This window comes from Apis mellifera, linkage group LG12 (genome assembly GCF_003254395.2).
Source record: "Apis mellifera strain DH4 linkage group LG12, Amel_HAv3.1, whole genome shotgun sequence".
NCBI lineage: Eukaryota > Metazoa > Arthropoda > Insecta > Hymenoptera > Apidae > Apis > Apis mellifera.
In genome coordinates, this window is record NC_037649.1 from 3,927,769 (window position 1) to 3,948,961 (window position 21,193).

The window sequence follows — 21,193 nt, forward strand, 5'->3', positions numbered from 1 at the left end:
GATATAATATAATACATTATTAATTACTTGATGGAAATTGGGCATTACATAATATTGAGGGCTATTCTTATTTGATTAACTAATGAAATAATTTATCCATATAATTTTTTAAAAACATGTATGCATATAATGTGTATGTAAATTTGATTAATATGAAAACATTTTTTGTCATCTATTTTCAAACTATTATATAAATATATGTAAGACTATGTATTTTTTATAGAAAATTTTATAATGAAACATATTGTAATAATAATTACATATTAACGAATATTTAAGAACATTAAAGTATTAAAAGTTATCTCAAATAGAATAGCCTGTATGATGTACATTTTAGAAATCTCTAAATAGTACGCATCATATATTTACATTAATTTTTGTTATTTACAGAAACACAGAAGTATTATTACTTCTAATAGATGTAAGTTGATCCATGATTTAAAATGAAATATTCAAATAAAAATGTATTAGTATATGAAGCACGTTTTGTAATTTTACTTACAAAATACAACTTGTATTTAATTATTTGCTGAATGATATATTATAAAGTAATTGTAAAAAATTTGAACGATTATATAGTTATTAAGCAATACTATTAGAACTAACAGAAAATATAAATATATAAACAATATTAAATCGAAGTATTTTGTATGATAAAAAGAAAATAAGCATATATTTAAGAATGAAAAAAAATATGTTTACACAAGTTGTATTCTGTAAAAATATTCATTGTAGCTCGTACACAGGAAATATATTTTTGCATATTATCTTTTGTTTAAGTCATAATTTAGAAAAATATTTTGTTAAACGACTTAAATCTTATTTTTCATATATGACACTAATATAATGTCTTTTATCTAATCATTGCAACATAATAAAATAATGTGCCCACATAGTTATAATTGCATTAAGAAATTATTATGAATGTTTATTCATATTTTTTCTTTTGTTTTTAAAATAAGAATAAAAGATTTTTTCGAAAATATAAAAGTAATTCAACTCTTTGGTTACACAAGGAGAGTTAGGTTGTATACTTTCCTTTTTAAATGGCAATAATTAAATAATTCATAAACATAACTATTAGAAAGTATACTTTGTAACGATGCTTTACTATTTTTTAAAAATTACTAATTTTTAATTACATTATTATTGAAATATCATGGATTTAAAAATTTTAAATATTATGTATGATTTTAAAAAAAAAAGATATACAATCGTAACTCAGTCTGTGTAGCTTTTAAACTACAAACCACAATAATTGTATTTGCACTATACAAAAGAATATATACGTTTTTACTTATTAAAATTAAATTATCTAACAGAATGGTATTTGTACCAAAAACAAGAAGGGAATTCTTCTAGTCCTAATAATATTAAAGAAAAAAGAAAATTACAGTACTATAAAATGAATATCTACAAATATGAAATACACATTATGAAATTAAAATTGCAATGGTAATCGATTAAATATAGTAAATTTCATATAAAACATTTCCATTACATTAGAAAGACATATATATCGTGAAAATGCTTACATTTTGCCATCTAATTCGGTACAAAAGACGCTTTTTTTTATCTAAGCTAAAAAGGGCACCTGATGATAATTTGAACAGTAAAATATGAATTTACTACCTACAATCTTCTAATATGAAGACAAATATTCTACAAAAAGGAATGATGTGTGATGTACATTAACGATTAAAGTTTTATGAAAAACGTCCAGATTTGTTAATACTTAGATTATTTAAAAATAGCAGAACATCGTCTTATTTGCACAAAAGCATGTATATTTGTACACCTTTTAAAGTCTTAATAATAAGACTTTAAAAAATTATGTTTTTGTTCTAGCTTTATATTATGCACAAGTTTTTTTTTCAATTTTATAAGTCAGAACGAAAAAAAAACAAAAAAAAAAATATCGAGAAATGTAGCACACTGAATGTTACATGAATGTATCAATGTAAAGAATGGTATGCTTAAAGTACCGCTCGTATTATGCAGCATGCATGTGCAATACTGTAATGAGTGGTGTATGTGGCACCAGGAATGTAATGTAACGAAAAACATTATATTATGTGCTGGTTTTCGTCAAACAGTAATACACGAGATCAGCTGCTGACAAAGTTGACTGTATTGTAATTGGTCCCCACTAATTCTTCGCATCTTAATGCCTTTTACTTCCTTTTCTTCAGATTCACATACTCTAAGTTCAATTTGAACACCACCTGGATATTCTAAACTAAGCCCACTACCTTTTACTTCTTCTGTAGAGAAGATAAATCCTTTTGGAGGGGCTCTTGCGTCTATAATTTGTTTTACACGGCCTAATATAGCTTCGGAATTTAATCTACTCGATTCATCTGATAATGTAACTTCAACTTCTGTAGGTATTGACGTATTCAATGGCCTACCAATGCCACGTGTGATACTAGGTCTTGATGGATCACATGGTTCAGAAATGATGAAGCTGGGAAGAGGATTATAATGAGGTAACGTGTCTTCGAGTGAATCAGGCGATGGAGATGGTGAAGGTGAACAACTAATAAGTGTTACTTGTCCTCCAAGATCGGTTACAGATATTTGAGGCGGTACCTAAAACAAATAAATATACTATATATTATAGCATTTTATATGTATACTATAATATAATATTATAATTATTATATGATTAATAATATATTAATAATTATTAATCATTTTAACAATAATATTTTTAATATAAAAAATCATTAAATAATAAATTAATATAATAATAAAATTGATGTTTAAATTATTTACTCTTGGTATTTCCACAGGATGTTCTTCTTGAATCATATCTAATGCTGGACTGTTACTAGGTGAATAACTAACTGGTGTGGTAGCTGGTGATCTATGATGCCTTAATGGACTCAAATCTAATGGCGTTGCTGGGGGTTGTGTTGGAGTACCATGAACTATACTACCTTGTACTGCTGTTGTTAAGCCACTTAAACCTATTAATAAAATCATACTATATTATATTACAATTTTTAAAAAATTTTATATATATATATATAAAAATTTTATATAAATATATATATATATATATATATATATATATATATATATATTATATTACAAAATTAAGAAGTACCTTGTGTGATTGCTGCTACTCCTCTTTCATGCACAGGAGATCCAGGAATACTTGCAGGACTATGCGATGGAGATGCTAACCTTTGTAATTGTTGATATTCTTGTTGAAGTGCCTGAATTCCAGGTCCAGGTGGACCTGAACCTTCAGATGCTCTCCGAACAGGTGAATATCTTTCTGTAGAAACATGAGTGCTTGGTTCCTTGTATGAATCTCTATTACCTACTAAAAGCAATAAAAAAAATATATATTATTTAAATATTATAAATATAAATTATATATTTATACATATGTATAACTATGTTAATAAAGATATACAATAATTTAACTTTCTTTTGTACAAAATCCAAAGAACCACACAAAAATTACCAGTGCTAGTATGATACAATGAAGTCTTCCTATGGTGTGGAAGTGTAGATCCTCTAAGATGTGTCGGTAATAGTCGTGATGGGAGGTAAGCTCTATTCATCCTAGCTTCCACTTCCATTACCATTTCCGGGTTTATAACTACATGCATATTACCAACCAACGAGGCATGGTAGTGCAGTGGATACAAAAAAACCATGCAAAATCAAAAATAAAATCAAATGAAATACTATAAAAAATACATTGCAAATGAAGTGCACATGTGTATTGTGTACAAATTTAAAATATAACTATTATTCAAATATATTTACATATAGCATGAAATAATATTATATATATTAATATTATAATAATATATAATGATAATACTAATATTGTATAATACTATTAATTATTAAGTATTATACAATAGTTATAATATTTATAATATAAACATATTAATATTAAATATTGACAAATTTCGTCTTTTAGAAATATTTATCATGCAATATTTCATTATTTAAAAACGAATGAAATAAAAAAAAAACATACCAATATGCAAATATTGCAAAAGCAAAAATATAAACAAGGCACAATGATACTTACAGCTTACAAATGAAGAAATATGATAAGCTTTTAAACTAATTAATATAGCAAATCATTATAATCAACTTTCATTGAAATAAAATATATTGTAATAAAGTGCATTGATTATGTGCACACGAATACCTGAAAGGCATAATCCACAGTACCTGGTCTTTGCATGACGGCAGTAAGACCACTTCGTCTTCTTCTATCACTACCACCACTTCCACTTCCACTATTATTATTTGTATCACCATTGCCACTATTAACTCCTACATTTAATGACTGAGCACATGGTACAAGAGTTGGACTTCCACTTTGCATCTGAATAGAATATAAACAAATTAATTGTATTTCTAATTAACTATTTCATAAATATTTTTTTATAAATATTTAATAATTTATGTAGTATATATATACATTATATATTTTTCTTACAGGTTGCAAATGTTCTCTACTGCCAGGTTGACTCCATCCTCCATCTTCAGCACCACCAGAATTACTACCATGTTGTTGATAGAAGACATGAAGATTAGCTCCACCATCTGAAGCTCTTCTTCCAAAACTCCCAGCTATAATTAATCAAATATTGTTATTAAAAAACAAAATAATTTATTAAAATAATATATATTACTTACTTGCTCCCATCACAGGAGGAGGTTTTAATAAATGTTGATCTTTGATTTGAAAATTTTGAGGAGGTTGATGTTGAACCAAAGGAAGATTTAAGGGCAAATTTGTGTGAGGTAACACTTGAGGATCAGTATTATTACATTGTAATATAGGAAGCAGTCGCAATGTTGGATCGCCTGATGTATGATTATAGCTATAAGGATATGATGGTGGCTGATGTGCAGTATCACCAGGTCCAACTGTGTGTCTTCTAGTTGTATGATAAGGTGTGCCAGGTGTAAGTTGCATTCCACTTCTTTCTTCTGTTTCTGCTTCTGTATCACCAAACTTTTCAAAAGAAATAAAAAAATAGAATTTTGAAGAATATTTATTTATTATTATTATTTAAAGAGAAAAAAGAAAAGAAAATTTAATATGTACCTTTTCTAGTTGATGTGCTCCATCAGGAGCATAATCTCCTGGTATACTTTGAATACTAGGTAAATTAGGCATTGTTGGTTCTAACCGATCAACAAGAAGATTATATATTGCTGATACATGATCAAATGCATTTCCTTGAACTGCTTTTAATAATGTTTCTGCACTAAGACCTGGTAATCTTAACATATTTTCTATCACTACTTGATTTATTTGAAGTGGCACATTTTCAGGATTACACCTAAGCATATATAATGAAATAGAATCTTTCCCATATATTTATTATAAATATAATTTATATTATTAATATTTATACATTACCCTCCTGGTTCAGGTTCTGTTACACCATCTCCACCCATCCAAGAATGTGCTAAAATTTGTGAGATACTTAAACGTCGTTCTGGTTCTACTACTAACATATGTCTAATTAATTTTTCACATTCTACAAAAAATTAATATATTAGTAAAATATACATATAAAATATAATGCCATATAATAAATTAAAAATATATAAATTTGTATATTTTTTACCTGCAGACATAAAAAATGGTATTCTAAATTTCCCTGAGATTACTACAGAACGTAATAATTGCATTGTAGGTCCATCAAATGGTAATGCACCACAAACTAATACATATAAAACAACACCTAGACTCTAAAAAAATAAATATATTTCAATTATGTTTCATATTTTATTATTAATATTTTTGCATAATTTATTATTTTAATAATAATAATATTCTCATTTATCATATATATATATATATATATATATATATATATATATGATATATATGTCCATACATTATGTAATACATATATATATTATAAGTTAATCACGTACCCATACATCAGCTCTTGGACCATCATAGTGTTTTCCTTCAAAAATTTCTGGAGCAGCATATGGTGGTGAACCACACCAAGTGTTAAGTGGAACACCTGGAGTATATTCATTACTAAATCCAAAGTCTGCAAGTTTTATATTATTGTCTGCATCAAGTAATAAATTCTCAGCCTAGAATAATAACGTATATAATTATTTATAATATATAAATGTTAACCATTTTATTTTTTTAATTTTTCATAAATTTTTTAAATATTAAAAAAATACATTTTAGATAATTAAACCTTAAGATCTCGATGAACAACTCTCTGTTGGTGAAGATAACGAACAGCAAGAACAATTTGACGGAAAATTCTTCTTGCTTCTGGTTCTGGCATTCTCCCATTTCGTACAAGATGATCAAATATTTCTCCTCCAGGAGCATATTCAGTAACTAAATATATCATTTTCTCTGTTTCCATTACTTGATATAGTCTTATAATATGTGGATGCCTTAATCGTTTCATTATATGTACTTCACGAAAAATTTTGGCTAGATTTTCTTCATTTAATTTTGTTTTATCTATTATTTTAATAGCAACCTAAAAAAAATATATTTGTTACAAATTTATATTTTTTAAGAAATATATATTAAATTAAATTGGATTTATTAAAAAATAATACTTAATGTATGTTTCACATAATTAATTTTTTATCTTAAAGAACTTCAAGTATATTATAAACATAATAATATATATTATTTATGAATAAAAAATATTTATAAATTTTTCAAAGTACATAAATGATCACTAAAAAAAAAGTTGTATTTTTTTCATATAATTTGTATTTTATTATAAAAATAAATTGCATAATAGTATCAAAAAATTAATTAATATCAATTTTTAATATTACATTTATTTGATTTAATTCCTGTATAAAAATAAAAAAACATACAAAAAGAAAAAACAAAGAAAAATAAATATAAAAAGAAAAATACTATATGTAGATAGAAATTCAGTTTATAAATTTTTATGAACATTAATAAAAATATTTTTATTTTTATTTTGAAATGATATTAAATCTATTATCATTAATAATGATTTGAAAAATTATTGTAATGAACATATTTCAATCGATGTAATAGTATCTGTTGGTAACATCGGTCCATGAAACATTCTTTAAAATTATAAATTTTCTTCATATGATGACATATGATACATTATTATTTTATGAAAATCTCTTATAATGTATAAAATATAATATAATTTATATGTCCACGTTGTTATTCAAAGATATAACGACAAAATGACGGTTTCATGTTTGTGAGAAAAATACTTTAACAATGCCTTACCTTCGATTTAGTTACAACATGAGTGGCCATTTTAACAACGGCAAAATTTCCCTTGCCAATAGTTTTTTCCAATTCGTAATAACCGACACGAATAAGTTTGTTGACAGAAAATTCCTGCGAAACCTCATTGTGCGACGTCGTCGCGGATGCCATTTTTTAATCACTTGTCTCACTCAACTCGTTACCAATCACTTACTGCTTAGTACATTAATATTTCCGCTAGAGGTGCCACGATTCGACATCTCTGCCATCTAGTAAAATAATTTAAATTAAAAAATTAAAAGAAATTAATTATTATTATAAAAAAATTATAATAAAAATTCCGAAAATAATGTTTTGTATGAAATTATTAATAGTATAAAATAAACAAAATCTACAAAAAAATACATTAATTCTTTTTAATTATTGATTAAGCATTGTTTGTTTACCTTTTTATACAGTCACAAGATAAATCTTTATACGCCATCTGTACAAATAAATATTATCCATGAAAATTAGTGTATATAGATTTGAGTTCATTGATCTTTTTCGTTTAAATTTCAAAAGCATAGAACATATCATTCTTAGAGTGTATTCATTTATAACATCATTACATGAATGAAACATGAAAACTATAACTTGTTTCTTAAATAAATCAATAATTTTCTTATTAAAAAATATTTATTTTTTAAATAATTTTTTATATTAATAGAAATATTCATATTATTTTTTATGAAGGAAATCAATAAACTTTCATTATGATATATTTTTTTACATATATAACTTTTTTCCTTTTATGTCATAATATTAGGTTGCTGTCATATTATTGCTATACTCATAGTATTCACCGCGAAATTGCTACGTAGACGAAAACAGATTGTTGAACATTATCAAAAAGTGCATTCTAGTTAAAATGCAATAATAAAAAAATTGAATTGTTTTAATAAATATAATATAACTGATTATTTAATATTAAATAACAATGAAAAAATAATATTTGAACAAAGTGAATTCTTTTTATTTATTTAAAAAACACATCTCAAAAATGGAAGAAAGTACAGTTTTATGGATGCTTTCACTGGTAATGTTAATTGGTTCCTGTATAACTGGATCTTTACCATTAGTCATGAATTTATCTGAGGTAATCTCCTTTTCATTTGACGATAGATGAAAAGACAATTTTTTTATCTATCATTTTCTATGATTGTCATATACTTAAACTACTGATTACAGATTCTACAAAGAACTCCATGATCATGAACATCATGAACCTTTAATCTTTCTAGGATAAATTACAACTGGTTTCAATACTTGGTGCTGGACTTCTTGTAGGCACTGCACTAGCTGTGATTATACCTGAAGGTATAAGAGCATTGTTTACTGGTGGAAGTAATAATGATCAAGGAGTTTATAGTTAGTATTTTATAGTAATATATTATTTCATAACTATGCACAGTTTATATTTTTTTGTGTTTAAATTTATATAATTCAATTATATTTTTAAATTATTTTTAAATGAACTTTTTATTTTATATTTAAAATTTTTTTGGATTTATTATTTTAAAATATATAAATGAATCTTTTATTTAATTTATTAAAGAAATATTTATTAATTATTATTATAGAATTAGTATAAAATTTGATAAATACATTAATAAGATTAATAAATTAAAAAAATATATATATTTGTTACATTTTAATTTTATATGAGACAATCTTTATATATATCAATTAATTTTAATAAAATTAATATTTAAATAATAAAATATTTAAAAAATCTTTAATTTAATTTGATATTATTTAAATTTAATATTTTTGATTTTTGTTTTTAGGTGATCCTCATTCTTTAATAGGTATTAGTTTAATACTTGGTTTTGTATTTATGTTACTGATTGATCAGTGTTCAGCTAGAAGAAGTGGAGTGAGAGAAAGGAGTGTTACTGCTACTTTAGGTCTTGTAGTTCATGCAGCTGCTGATGGAGTGGCATTAGGAGCTGCCGCAACTACATCACAAGCTGATGTAGAATTAATTGTTTTTTTAGCAATAATGTTACATAAAGTAAGTAAAATAAATTAAATATCATTTTATGTCTAAGAATAAGAATGTCACAAAGATTTAAATTTAAATGAATAAATCAAAAAATTTTTCACAGGCACCTGCAGCATTTGGTTTAGTATCATTTTTATTACATGAAGGAGTAGATAGAAAAAAAATTGGTAGACATCTTTTAGTATTTTCTTTAGCTGCTCCTTGTCTTGCTCTTGTAACATATTTTGGTATTGGAAAGGTAAATTATTTCAAAGTTAAATAAATTAATGAAATATTTCTTAATTTGTAAGTATTAATATAAAATTTATATATCTTTTTATAGGAAGGAAAAGAAACACTTAGTAGTGTAAATGCAACTGGAGTAGCAATGTTATTTAGTGCAGGTACATTTTTATATGTTGCAACTGTACATGTTTTACCAGAACTAATGACAAGAACTAATAGTAACTATACTCATCTACCAAGTGCCGAAAATGTTGCAGTATCTTCTTCTGGACTCAAAGTTAAAGAAATATTAGTTCTAGTATTAGGCTCTTTTTTACCTGCATTAATTACAACTGGACATCATCATTGACAAAATGTCATACAGAAAATATACCTGTTTTTTTACTATGTGTAATTTAAAATGTCCCTTTCATTAAAGAGTATAATATTTTAATATATTCCATGATTTTTTTTTTTTATAAAATCATGAAATAATAATTAAAAAATTTATCAATTATCTGTTTTAAAAGATATACTTTTATGTACTGTAAATAATTATAGAAAAAGCATATCACAATTATTATATATTTGTATAAATTTAATGATAAAAACGTGATATAAAGTTATATAATATAATGCAAAAAATGATGCATTCTAATAAGTTTTTATTTTTCAATGAAATTTCGTAATTATATTATTTAGAGATAAATTTTTAATATAAAAGATAAATTAAACATCCTTTTTTTATACTATTTCATATTGTTTTATATTATATTATATATATGCTCTAAAATTTTTTTAAAATATCAAATAAAAAAAATATTTTATATCTTATGATGATTTAAAAAAGACTCCATATTGTAATTTAATAGTACCTGATTAGATAGTATAATATGATACAATATGAATATAAATTTAACGGTATTAAAATTAGTAGATTTTATTTTATTTATTAAAATTTATATTTTTAATTCTTGTATATAAAAGAAATTATAAAATTTTTATATATTATATATTATATATTATATATTTGATTTTTATAAAAATATATTTTTATGTAACTATATTTTATTTTATAAGCAGATTCAAATAATTAAAAAATAAAATTTTATTTATCATTTACATTTGTATATATGAAATTCTTATTCTATTATTATAAAAATAAAATAATTTTTAATAAATATAATATCAATATGATATGTAGATGTATATTTTTTATATGAGAAATTTCTTTTGACTAATATGATTAATATTATTTAAATAGATTAAAATATATTTAATTTTTTTTCTTAAAATATAGTTAGGAAAGAAAAATATATCTAAATAATTATAAAAAAAAATTTGCGTAAATACATGAAAAATTCTATAAATAAATCTAACGAAATATTTTTAAATTTAAGCGCTAATATAGTTAATATGTATGTGTATACGTTCAGAAATTGAAATGATGATCGTGTCTTTTATTATCACAAGCCATGGTAGAATATACAGCTGTAATTCACAACAATGGTGGTGCCGGTCGTGTTTTAGGTTAAAGTTGTGTGGTTTTCAGTAATTTTAGTCCAATTAGTATTGTAAAAAATGGACAATAGAATCACAATATGTGACCCAGATGAAGAAGAAATTAATAATGAAATATTCCGGGATATCGAACCAGTCACGTGGATCAACGATGATCCGACCTATGATTTGGATGAGATCAACATGTTCTTCCATAGGGTGGATTCAGATCAGATTATATATGAAGAAAAAAAGAAGAAATGTAAATTTATCGGTAAATATGTTATGGGTGATGTTCTTGGTGAAGGTAGTTACGGAAAGGTGAAAGAAGTGCTGGACTCAGAGACACTTTGTCGAAGAGCCGTGAAAATCTTAAAAAGGAAGAAACTTCGTAGAATCCCAAATGGAGAGCTTAACGTTCAACGGTACGATAAATAAATTTTAATATTTTTTTTATATTTTTATATTTTTTATATATTAGATAAAATAGACAAGATCTTTCTATATATTCTTACTTTATTCAATTGTATAGATATGTATCACATAATTTATGTTATATTAATATTACTATACCCAAACAAAGAAAAAATCTTATAGTATTTATATTAATCCAAAAATGAAAATAATAATAGTATTATTTAAACAGATGATATAAGAGGATGACAAAAGATAATTCTATATATAAAAATGAGTTAAAAAAAATTTTTTTTCGTTTAAGATTTTATTTTCAAATAAATTAAATTTAAACAATTTTTAAATACAAATGAATTTAATTAATTTCTAACTGAATATTATGCAAATTATTGATAAAAGTTTATCTATGTATATATGAAAACAAAAAAATATAAAATATGATTTCATTATTTAAAATTAAATCCTCATTTTTAAAAAAAAAAATTATATAGTTATATAATTATATAGTTTATATAGTTATGAAGAAATAATAAAATATTCACATACTTGATGAATTTTCAATTTAAATTATTTCAAAATCTAGTTTTTAAATGAATTAATTTTATTTTACATTTTTCCTTTTTTTTCTTATTATGTAGAACAACTTTTTGTCAATTTAGCTTTATCTATTTAATTAGAAATTAATCATATTCATGTATATTTAATAAATTTTCAAATTTGATTTTTTTCAAAAATAAAATCTCAGATAAAAAAATGTCTTTTTCAACTCATTTTTCATATAGATTTATACTATACTTATCTATATAAACTCATCTTGAGATATCTTGTAATTACGACATAAATAAACATCTACATAATTAGAATCTGAAAATGTTTTTATTATTTTATAATTATTTATAATTAATTTAAGATATATAACAAAATAAAGTTTTATTATTATTATTAATATTTATTTAATAAAAATCAAAATTATTTAAATATAAAATTTGATTTTTCTCTTTATAATGTACATAACATTAAAAAAAAAAAGGAAAAATAAGTTATATGGATTTATAAAAGTAAAAATTTTTTTATGTCATATATTTAATTACTTTCTAGAATTCTAAATGCTATTTATTCACATTCATTAACAGGGAGATAAGACTATTAAGGATATTAAAACATAAGAATGTAATTAACCTTGTAGATGTTTTATATAATGATGAAAAGGAGAAGATGTACCTAGTTATGGAATTTTGTGTATGTGGATTACAGGTAAAGTTTAAAAACCTTACATGGTTTATTTTAGAATGTGTTATACACAAATATATCTTTAAATAAATTGATATTTGATCATGTTTAAAGTTTCAGATGCAATGTGTGTAATATATATGTAATAATTAATTCAACATTTCTAAATATTTATATTTTAATAAAAATTCATAAACTCATCTTTTCTCGTAAAAATATTTAAAAATGATTTATTTTATATATTTAATATAAGAGTAAAAAAGATAGTTTTAAAAATATAAAAAAAAAAAAACAAAAAATGTTAATATTTTAATTTAATTATTTTCATACAATATGCTTTTTATAATTTAACATAACAATTTCATGTACTTTATAAAAATCTATTTTTATGCAAATTTTATAAATAATGAAAACCTGCATGAAATTAACAACAATTAGATTTCTATTTATTAGATTTTTTGCAGGATATGTTGGGAAGTACACCTCTCAAGAAGCTTCCAATTTGGCAAGCACATGACTATTTCTGTCAGTTATTGGATGGTTTGGAATACCTCTACAGTAAAGGGATAGTACATAAAGATATAAAACCAGGGAATTTATTATTAGCTTTAGATGGTACCTTGAAGATTAGCGATTTTGGAGTTGCAGAGGTACATATATATGATAATTAATGAATTTTTATTTTATTTAATTATAATATAATTTTTTAAGTTAAATATTTAGAATTAACAAATTATTAAAGTTTATATTAATAAAAAAATTATAAAATCTCTGTAATTTTTAATATACTTATTAGGCATTAGACATGTTTTCTGAAGATGATACATGTAAAATGGGACAAGGTTCACCAGCATTTCAGCCTCCTGAAATTGCAAATGGCTGTGAAACATTTTCTGGTTTTAAAGTAGACATATGGAGCAGTGGAGTTACATTGTAAGTATATCTTTTTTTATAAATTAATTTTATTTTTATAATTTAAAGAATTATTATAAAAAATTTATTTTACAAATTGAATTTTAATTATTATAAAATAAAAATTTTATTATGCATTTTTAATAAAATTATAAATATTTCACAGATACAATATAACTACAGGTCAATATCCTTTTCAAGGCGATAATATTTATAAATTATATGAAAATATTGGAAAAGGTGAATACTCTATACCTGAAGAAGTTGAAGAACCTTTAAAATCTCTTATACAAGGAATGTTACAAAAAGATGCAGATAAAAGGTTTACTTTGCAACAAGTTAAAAAACATCCATGGACTATATGCAGGCATCCTAAAACACAAGAAGAAGTACCCATACCTCCTCTTAAAGGGCATAAATGGCATAGTATGACCGTACTACCGTACCTGATGGAGTATCATTACGGAAGTGACGACAATCCTATGTATTATACTGAACATCAACTAAATGGTATGTTTGTTTTTATATTACTTTGCATTATGTTATGTGTTATTATATTTATGTATTAAAGCTTAAATTTTTGTTGCTATAATATTTATATTAATTTGTATATTCACACCTAACAGAAAGGTAAGGTAAACTTGCATGCACAAAAACACTAATTAAAAAAATATAAAAATATAAATAAATTATATATTATTTGTGGCTTAATATAGAGAATGTTAATGTATTTGTCAAAAAAATATTTTTGAAGCATTGATTCTAAAGGATAAAGCAAGTATATAAATTGATATAAATAAATATTAAGATTTATTTTTTAAGTTATAAGAAAATAAATTAGATGAAACAAGACAGACAAAATAAAACAGCATATAAGACAGTAATATAACAGAAAGTTATCTCATTCTATTTTTATTTTGTTCATTAACGCAAATTTAAATTGCTTGTAACTTAATAAATAAATCTCAATACTCTACTTTTTTATATATCAATTTTTGTATTTGTTTTTTACCTCTAAAATCAATTGAATATAATTGAATATTTAATTGAATATATTAATATCCTATATTATAGCTCAGAAGCAGTATTTTTAAAGTGATTTGATAATTACATTATTTTGCAATTAAATTGATAATCTTATCTATTAAAATCATTTTATAATTGTATTTTAATAAAATTAGCATATTTGTATTTTATTTATTTATAAAAATTAAATTACATAATTTGTATAAATTATTTTAAGTAAAGATAATAAAAATTATTATTAAAAATTTGTTAAATATGTTTAAAAAACTTCCTTTTTTTATACATTATTAGAAAAAAGATATCATTGAAGAAAAAATATATTATATTATTTATATTACAGTATAAATTTAATTATAATTAAAGTAAATAAACACTTGAATAAAATACAGCTTTTGCTTTTCAGATTCTAAACGGAATAGTGAACAATCTTTTTCAAATCGACTACTAGTATTCTTATCAAAGACATGCACCATTCTGTAACAATGACACGTTTATATCTACCTATGATGTTGCGAGCTGACAAAAACGGGTACTCTCTATATAGTGTATACCCAATTTTACCTTTCTCCTTCCTTCCTTTCTACATTTTATAACACACATCTAAATTTATATTAATTATGGTATTGAAATTTTTAACTCATTAATATTTAGAATAGCCCTCTGTTATTAGCTTCTGCAATGTGTCATGCATATTTTAAATTATGTGTAGTAATATTATTGCAAAAACAATCTTGTTTTTTATATTGCACAATAGATTATAAAGTTATTATAGTATTTATACATAAAATAGAATTAACCCTTATAATATAAATTTATAAACAGATTTTAAATAAATTCATTTTTTTGTTCAGAAGAAAAACGGCTTCAAGAAATGGACAAAATTAGTGAAGACCAAAAAACTACTTGGAATAGTCACAACAACAAACAAAATTCACATCAGAGTAAACGGAGATGGCGCAAACCAATTTCATGTATTAATGTTAAGAAATTTCCATCTTGTAAGCCATCGTGATTTAACTCATTGTCATACTTATTTTTTATCATACATTTTACTGACTATGTCAGGTATAAAGTTTCTCTGCAACGGAGATGACTGAAAATTTAATAAATATTAAAATATGCTAGAATAACTATCTAGCTACAGCTCGAATTGAGTATAAATTTAAACTAATTCAAAAACATTAAATGTAAACATTTGTGATATTAATATTAAATAGTCGTAGTAGATAATTCATTATGATTTATTAATTATGAGGTTAATAACTTGACATCCAAATAAAGTGATTTTCTTTCACGTGCCATAATGAAGTTACAATTATTAAGGTATATGTTATTAAGTGTTCTTTTTGTATAACTTTTTTCTTTTCTCTCTTTTCTATCAACTTAAATGATAAAAAGATTGAAAAAGTAATACAAAAAATCATCAAATTATTTTGAATTCTATTTTTTAATCATCATGCTTTGCTCTATTACTCTTGTTTTACGAATTAAAAAAAAACATGTTACTTTGAACAAAATTTGTGTGAGCTATTTTACTAATTTTGACGCTATTAAAATTTATATTTTTTATTCCTTTAGTAAAGCAAAAACTTTTGTTTATTAAACAGATTTATTTATATAATGCATTAACAAACTATTTCTAATACAAAAACTTTATGGTTAATGTTATGATGGAGGATAAAATAATTCAAACATACAAATATATATAAACAGAAACATATTAAATATGTCAAATATTATTTTAGATTGACAAAAAACTTTCCTCCAATATATGTACATGTTAAAAATATTTTATATATAATTGTTATTTTAGAAAATATCTGTGTTTGTAGACTGCATATATATGATAGTATTATCATCGTAAGATGACTTGTAAACACTTAATGCAATTCTTGTAACATGACTTAATGTAAAACAAACATCGATTCTTTTATATACAAGAATATTGAGAATTGTTTCACATATAAATACTTATAATAGATATTATCAAAGCGTACTTGAATATCATTAAGGATAAATACAATGTATTGTTGATCTGTATGTTTATTTTTAAATTTCATATTAAATGTTCCGTATTCATGCTTTAATATTACACCAAATATTGTCAAAATTGGGTGTGATAAATTTAGCATGTAATAAATCTTTATACAGGAGCACATTATACACATACATATTTCAAGTATGAATCTACCAATTAAAAGATATAACCAATTCAAGACATATGTATCAATTATATATCTAATATGCTTCCACAAAAGAATAATTTATTTCATAAAAGATATATTAAAAAAATTTTGTCACATTAATAAAAAATATTTTTTTTAAATAAGCGAAAATCAATAATATTGATGTTTTTTTAAATATCGTCTGCGCAATTTATACAAAGATGAAATCATAATGAATTGTTATCTATCATGTAAATTTGAAGTTACAGAGAGAATATGAATATAAATTGTCCTCTCATTATCTTTCCTTGATGGAATTAAGGTGCCTAAATACTGCCAAGTACTGAAAGCACATAAAAATAATTATATCTTTTGTGATTGTACATATTATAAACAAGAAAAAATTATATGTAATTATATTTAGTTACATGAAGAATGAACAAAGATGATAATTAAGAAGTAGAAATTTATATCAAATTTATGTGATAATGTAATTTTGTTTTCTTGTTTAAACATTTTTTTTATTGTAAAATTTATTATATGTTATTTTGAAAAAGCATACGGGATATTAAATAAGAAATATATAATAATAACTTTATGGTGAAATAGGAAATATTCACTAATAACATCAAGTTAACTATTTTGTTAATTAACTTTGATTATTTCGTTATTTTATTTGTATCTTTCAAACTTAGAAATGTGCAAAATAAAATTAACAAAATTAGAATATTTAACATACAAAAATATATACAAAAAAAATATGTGCGTAATATTTTTATATACCATAAATATATTGTGTTCCTCAAATTTATTATTTTTTCATGAATATATATATCTAAATTAAAATTATTATATTTTATTACTACAATTTTAAATTCTTTTGCTTAATGTTAATTCGAAATATTAATTAAAAGAAAAGAAAATTATTCAAAGTAATATAATAATTGTTCAATTGATTTATTCAAATAATATATTATAAAATTCAAACTATTTAAAATAATTTTTAGAACAAATATAATTTATTATTATTTATCATTTTAATAAATTGTTAATATTTTTTATAATAAATAAGTGGAATTCAAATAAAATAAAGATTTAAATTACAATAATAAAAATATGACATACGCACAGTGGAATAAAATTGATAAAAAATCTAAATTGCATCATTATAATTAAATATATTCTGTATATTTAAAAATTTATTTATAATAATATAGTATAATAACTTATTTATAATAATATAGTATAATAACTAAAAATTATTGCACAGAATTATACATATTAATGTAATTAGCTTGTAATTTTAAATTGTAATATAATCGCATTTGTATTAAAATGATGTGAAAACAAAATAACAGTAATATCAAATAAGCAAATTGTATGCTTCATTTTTAATATTAAATTAAGTAAATGTTATATATAATAATTGTAGAAAATAATTTTTTTATTATAATATTCTAGATTTTATTTAATTTTTATACACATATTGCTTACAATCATAAGTTCATTACTATAATATATATTAATATATATATACATAAATATAAAGATATAATTATTATTATAGTGATGTTCTAAAAATTTCATTTGCCAGAAATGATTCATATTTATAAAATTATATATTTATATAATTTATAAATTTGTAGAATTTATAATATTTATCAAACATAACAAAAAATTTAATAGCAATAGATTTTTTCATATAAATAATTAAATTATATAAAATAATTTAGAATTACTATTTTAAATAATTTGGAACTATAATAGCCAGAGAAAATTTTTTTACATAAAAATTATTTAATATAAAAATAATCATTATATAATTATATTGATTTTCTTAGATTCTTAGATAAAATTGTTTAAAAAATATTATTTCTGTTTTTTTATGACCATATTTTATATCGAAATATCAAATGCTAGGCATCAATAGAATCATTTTTGAACGCTTTCTATATTAATAACAAACATAATGTTAAGATAAACATAATAATATTAGTAATCAAGTAATCATTGTATAAAGCATTGTTACAATAAGAATTGTAATAACAAAAATATTAAAATAAGCATAATGATTTAATATATATAAGATATATAAAAAATAAGTATCATGGTCATCATAATATAATTCTCGATTATTGAAGATTTATAAAAATGATAAAGATTTATAAAAAAAATTTTGCCGCAAAAATGACCTTGATATAGATTTTTAAGGTCAAAGTTTTTTTTATTGTATCATTTTGTTGCAAGAAACAAAATCGCAAATGAATCATTCTCTTAAAAAACAAATCTAAAATTTTGTAAACTATTTTCTTAAATATTTTTATATTTTTATTGAATTTTTATTAAATTATTTTTATTACAATATAAATAATATGCAATTATGAAATATTTGAAGTGAATATTTACTGATAATATGAAGAAATATCAATTCATTACAATTCATTAATTAAAACAATAATTTAATCAGATCAATTTTGATCAGAAATTAATATTATATCATTCTAACGTACATCAGAAATCACAGTGAAAAAAAAGCAATATTCAAAAAAGAATTATTATTCAATAACAGCTCAGTGAGTAGAAAAAAATTGTATACATATTATTCAGTTAATCACATAACTGATTTTTATTAATGAATTACAAGTCGGAACATAAACCATGCTTTTTAAAATATGTATTATTCCTAAAATCAAAAGAATTACAGAATTGAAACGATGTGGTTTCAATTTATTATTTACTTTAATTTAATTTATTTAAACAGGAATCATTGAGATTTATAATATCTAAACTGACTTTTTAGAATTTAAATGAATTGCGATATTTTATATAACTATATTTGATGATATAAACGATATTATGATGTTTCTAATTTGTCAATCTTCGAAAAATATTTTAGATTATCAGAAATCCAGATATAAGGCTTTTTTCAGAAATTTAATAGTTAAACTTATATTAGATTTAAGTCAATTCAATATTATAAATCTCAATTTCTGTTCAAACATTAAAATATCCTTGCAAAATATTCTTCAATTCAAATATTGTCATTTTTTTAATTCTGGCAATAATACATGTTTCAAAAAGCATGATTTACAATTCAACTTGTGTAATTCATCAGCAAAAATTTTATTAATTTAAATGTTTATTTAATTGAACTATGTATAATAATATTTTTCTATTTATCGAGTTGTTATTGATGAGAGCAATGACGATTTGCTTCTTTATTGTGATTTCTGATATGTACTAGAATGATATAATGTGATAATAAAAAATATATACTATTAATTTCTGATCAATAAATTGTTAATTTATGAAATTAATGAAAAGTCATATTGAATTGATATTTCGTTTAGACGTAATTGTTTTCTTAAATTTTCACATATTTCATAAATTAATGAATTAATTAATAATATGTAATGTACTCAATTGCATATTTTGTATATTGCAATATCATAATAAAATTATTGAATAAAATAATTTATGAAATTTCAGATTCGTTTTTCAAAAGAATGAAAAAAATTTATTAGAATTTTTATTTTTTGCATTGAGTACTATATAATGTAATAAAAAAAATTTTGATCTTGAAAATCTATACCACAATCATTTTTGCGATAAAAATTTTTTATAAATCTTTATTGATCGAGAGATCGTAGATTGTAGATCGAATCACATTATGATAATCATGATACTTATTTCTTTATATGCGTTATATAAAGCAATCATTTGTTAGTTTAACTAATTTTATTTGTAATATATTTTTTTATATCATAATTCTTTATATTTGTCTTGTTATAAACTATTATTTATTAAAAATTACATAAAAATATCATATGCCATAAAAAAAACATAAAGAAATAATTTTCATCTATTTCATAGATCTTCATCTATTTCATAGATTATACTTACGAAAAGATTGATATGATCATATGATAACCATTTTTATATTAAACAATTTTTAGTTAAAAAAGAAATTTCTTTAACATAATTCCGAAAATATTCAAGATAATTATATTAAATCAAAATATATATATATATATATATATATATATATTTCAAATCAGAGATGAAACTATTTAACAATATGTATATAGTAAATATATCTAGAAATATGTATATAATAAATTGTAAATCCATAAAATAAATTATTTCAACAATATATGCAAAATTATTGATTTATATATTAATATTATTGAATATATTATAATCAAAATAATTTTTATTTATTATTAATTAATAGAGAATATTAAAATATTCTATATATTCTATATATTTTTCATATATTTTATATAATTTCTCATTGGAATATTATTAATAATATATTTACATATATTGTTTTTGAAATAATTTTATTTTTAAAAAATATTAATTTATAGATTTTATAAACATCATGATAAAATATATATACAATGTACATAGAATTACAATGATTAATAAAATAATAAATATGTTGTT

At 21.9% G+C, this 21,193-nt stretch overlaps 3 protein-coding genes and 1 long non-coding RNA gene across 9 annotated transcripts; 3 read left to right on the plus strand and 1 right to left on the minus strand.

Moving 5' to 3' along the window:
• Positions 1–723: 723 nt before the first annotated feature.
• LOC412260 (serine/threonine-protein kinase SIK3-like) lies at positions 724–7,775 on the minus strand. Of its 4 annotated transcripts, none has more exons than XM_026444302.1 (14): positions 7,693–7,775; positions 7,265–7,515; positions 6,219–6,515; positions 5,935–6,105; positions 5,622–5,745; positions 5,411–5,531; positions 5,093–5,330; positions 4,678–4,999; positions 4,478–4,611; positions 4,207–4,363; positions 3,479–3,616; positions 3,113–3,331; positions 2,779–2,972; positions 724–2,592 (listed from the first exon to the last, which is right to left on the minus strand). In XM_026444302.1, the coding sequence occupies exons 2-14, from the start codon at positions 7,415–7,417 to the stop codon at positions 2,089–2,091; spliced, it is 2,772 nt and encodes a 923-aa protein (XP_026300087.1). In that variant the 5' UTR covers positions 7,418–7,515; positions 7,693–7,775; the 3' UTR covers positions 724–2,088. The 4 variants fall into 4 exon arrangements, with proteins under 4 accessions (XP_026300087.1, XP_016771094.1, XP_026300089.1 ...); XM_016915605.2 differs by having other exon boundaries at positions 3,113–3,334; positions 7,693–7,774; XM_026444304.1 differs by lacking the exon at positions 3,479–3,616 and having other exon boundaries at positions 7,693–7,774.
• On the plus strand, positions 3,154–3,680 carry LOC113219147. The gene is made up of 2 exons (XR_003305841.1): positions 3,154–3,274; positions 3,462–3,680. It is a non-coding gene; the product is annotated as an uncharacterized LOC113219147 (long non-coding RNA).
• Positions 7,776–8,081: 306 nt separating the features above from the next.
• LOC409145 (zinc transporter ZIP9) lies at positions 8,082–9,955 on the plus strand. 2 transcript variants are annotated; one of them, XM_392671.7, is made up of 5 exons: positions 8,082–8,384; positions 8,530–8,656; positions 9,076–9,302; positions 9,397–9,531; positions 9,616–9,955. In XM_392671.7, the coding sequence occupies exons 1-5, from the start codon at positions 8,289–8,291 to the stop codon at positions 9,865–9,867; spliced, it is 837 nt and encodes a 278-aa protein (XP_392671.2). In that variant the 5' UTR covers positions 8,082–8,288; the 3' UTR covers positions 9,868–9,955. The 2 variants fall into 2 exon arrangements, with proteins under 2 accessions (XP_392671.2, XP_026300090.1); XM_026444305.1 differs by having other exon boundaries at positions 8,085–8,384; positions 8,477–8,656.
• Positions 9,956–10,947: 992 nt separating this feature from the next.
• LOC551198 (serine/threonine-protein kinase STK11) lies at positions 10,948–16,820 on the plus strand. 2 transcript variants are annotated; one of them, XM_623593.5, is made up of 6 exons: positions 10,948–11,422; positions 12,545–12,665; positions 13,106–13,291; positions 13,438–13,574; positions 13,720–14,063; positions 15,431–16,820. In XM_623593.5, exons 1-6 carry the CDS (start codon positions 11,079–11,081, stop codon positions 15,589–15,591), a joined length of 1,293 nt encoding a protein of 430 aa, XP_623596.2. In that variant the 5' UTR covers positions 10,948–11,078; the 3' UTR covers positions 15,592–16,820. The 2 variants fall into 2 exon arrangements, with proteins under 2 accessions (XP_623596.2, XP_006560867.1); XM_006560804.3 differs by lacking the exon at positions 15,431–16,820 and adding an exon at positions 14,983–15,108 and having other exon boundaries at positions 10,949–11,422.
• Positions 16,821–21,193: the final 4,373 nt, after the last annotated feature.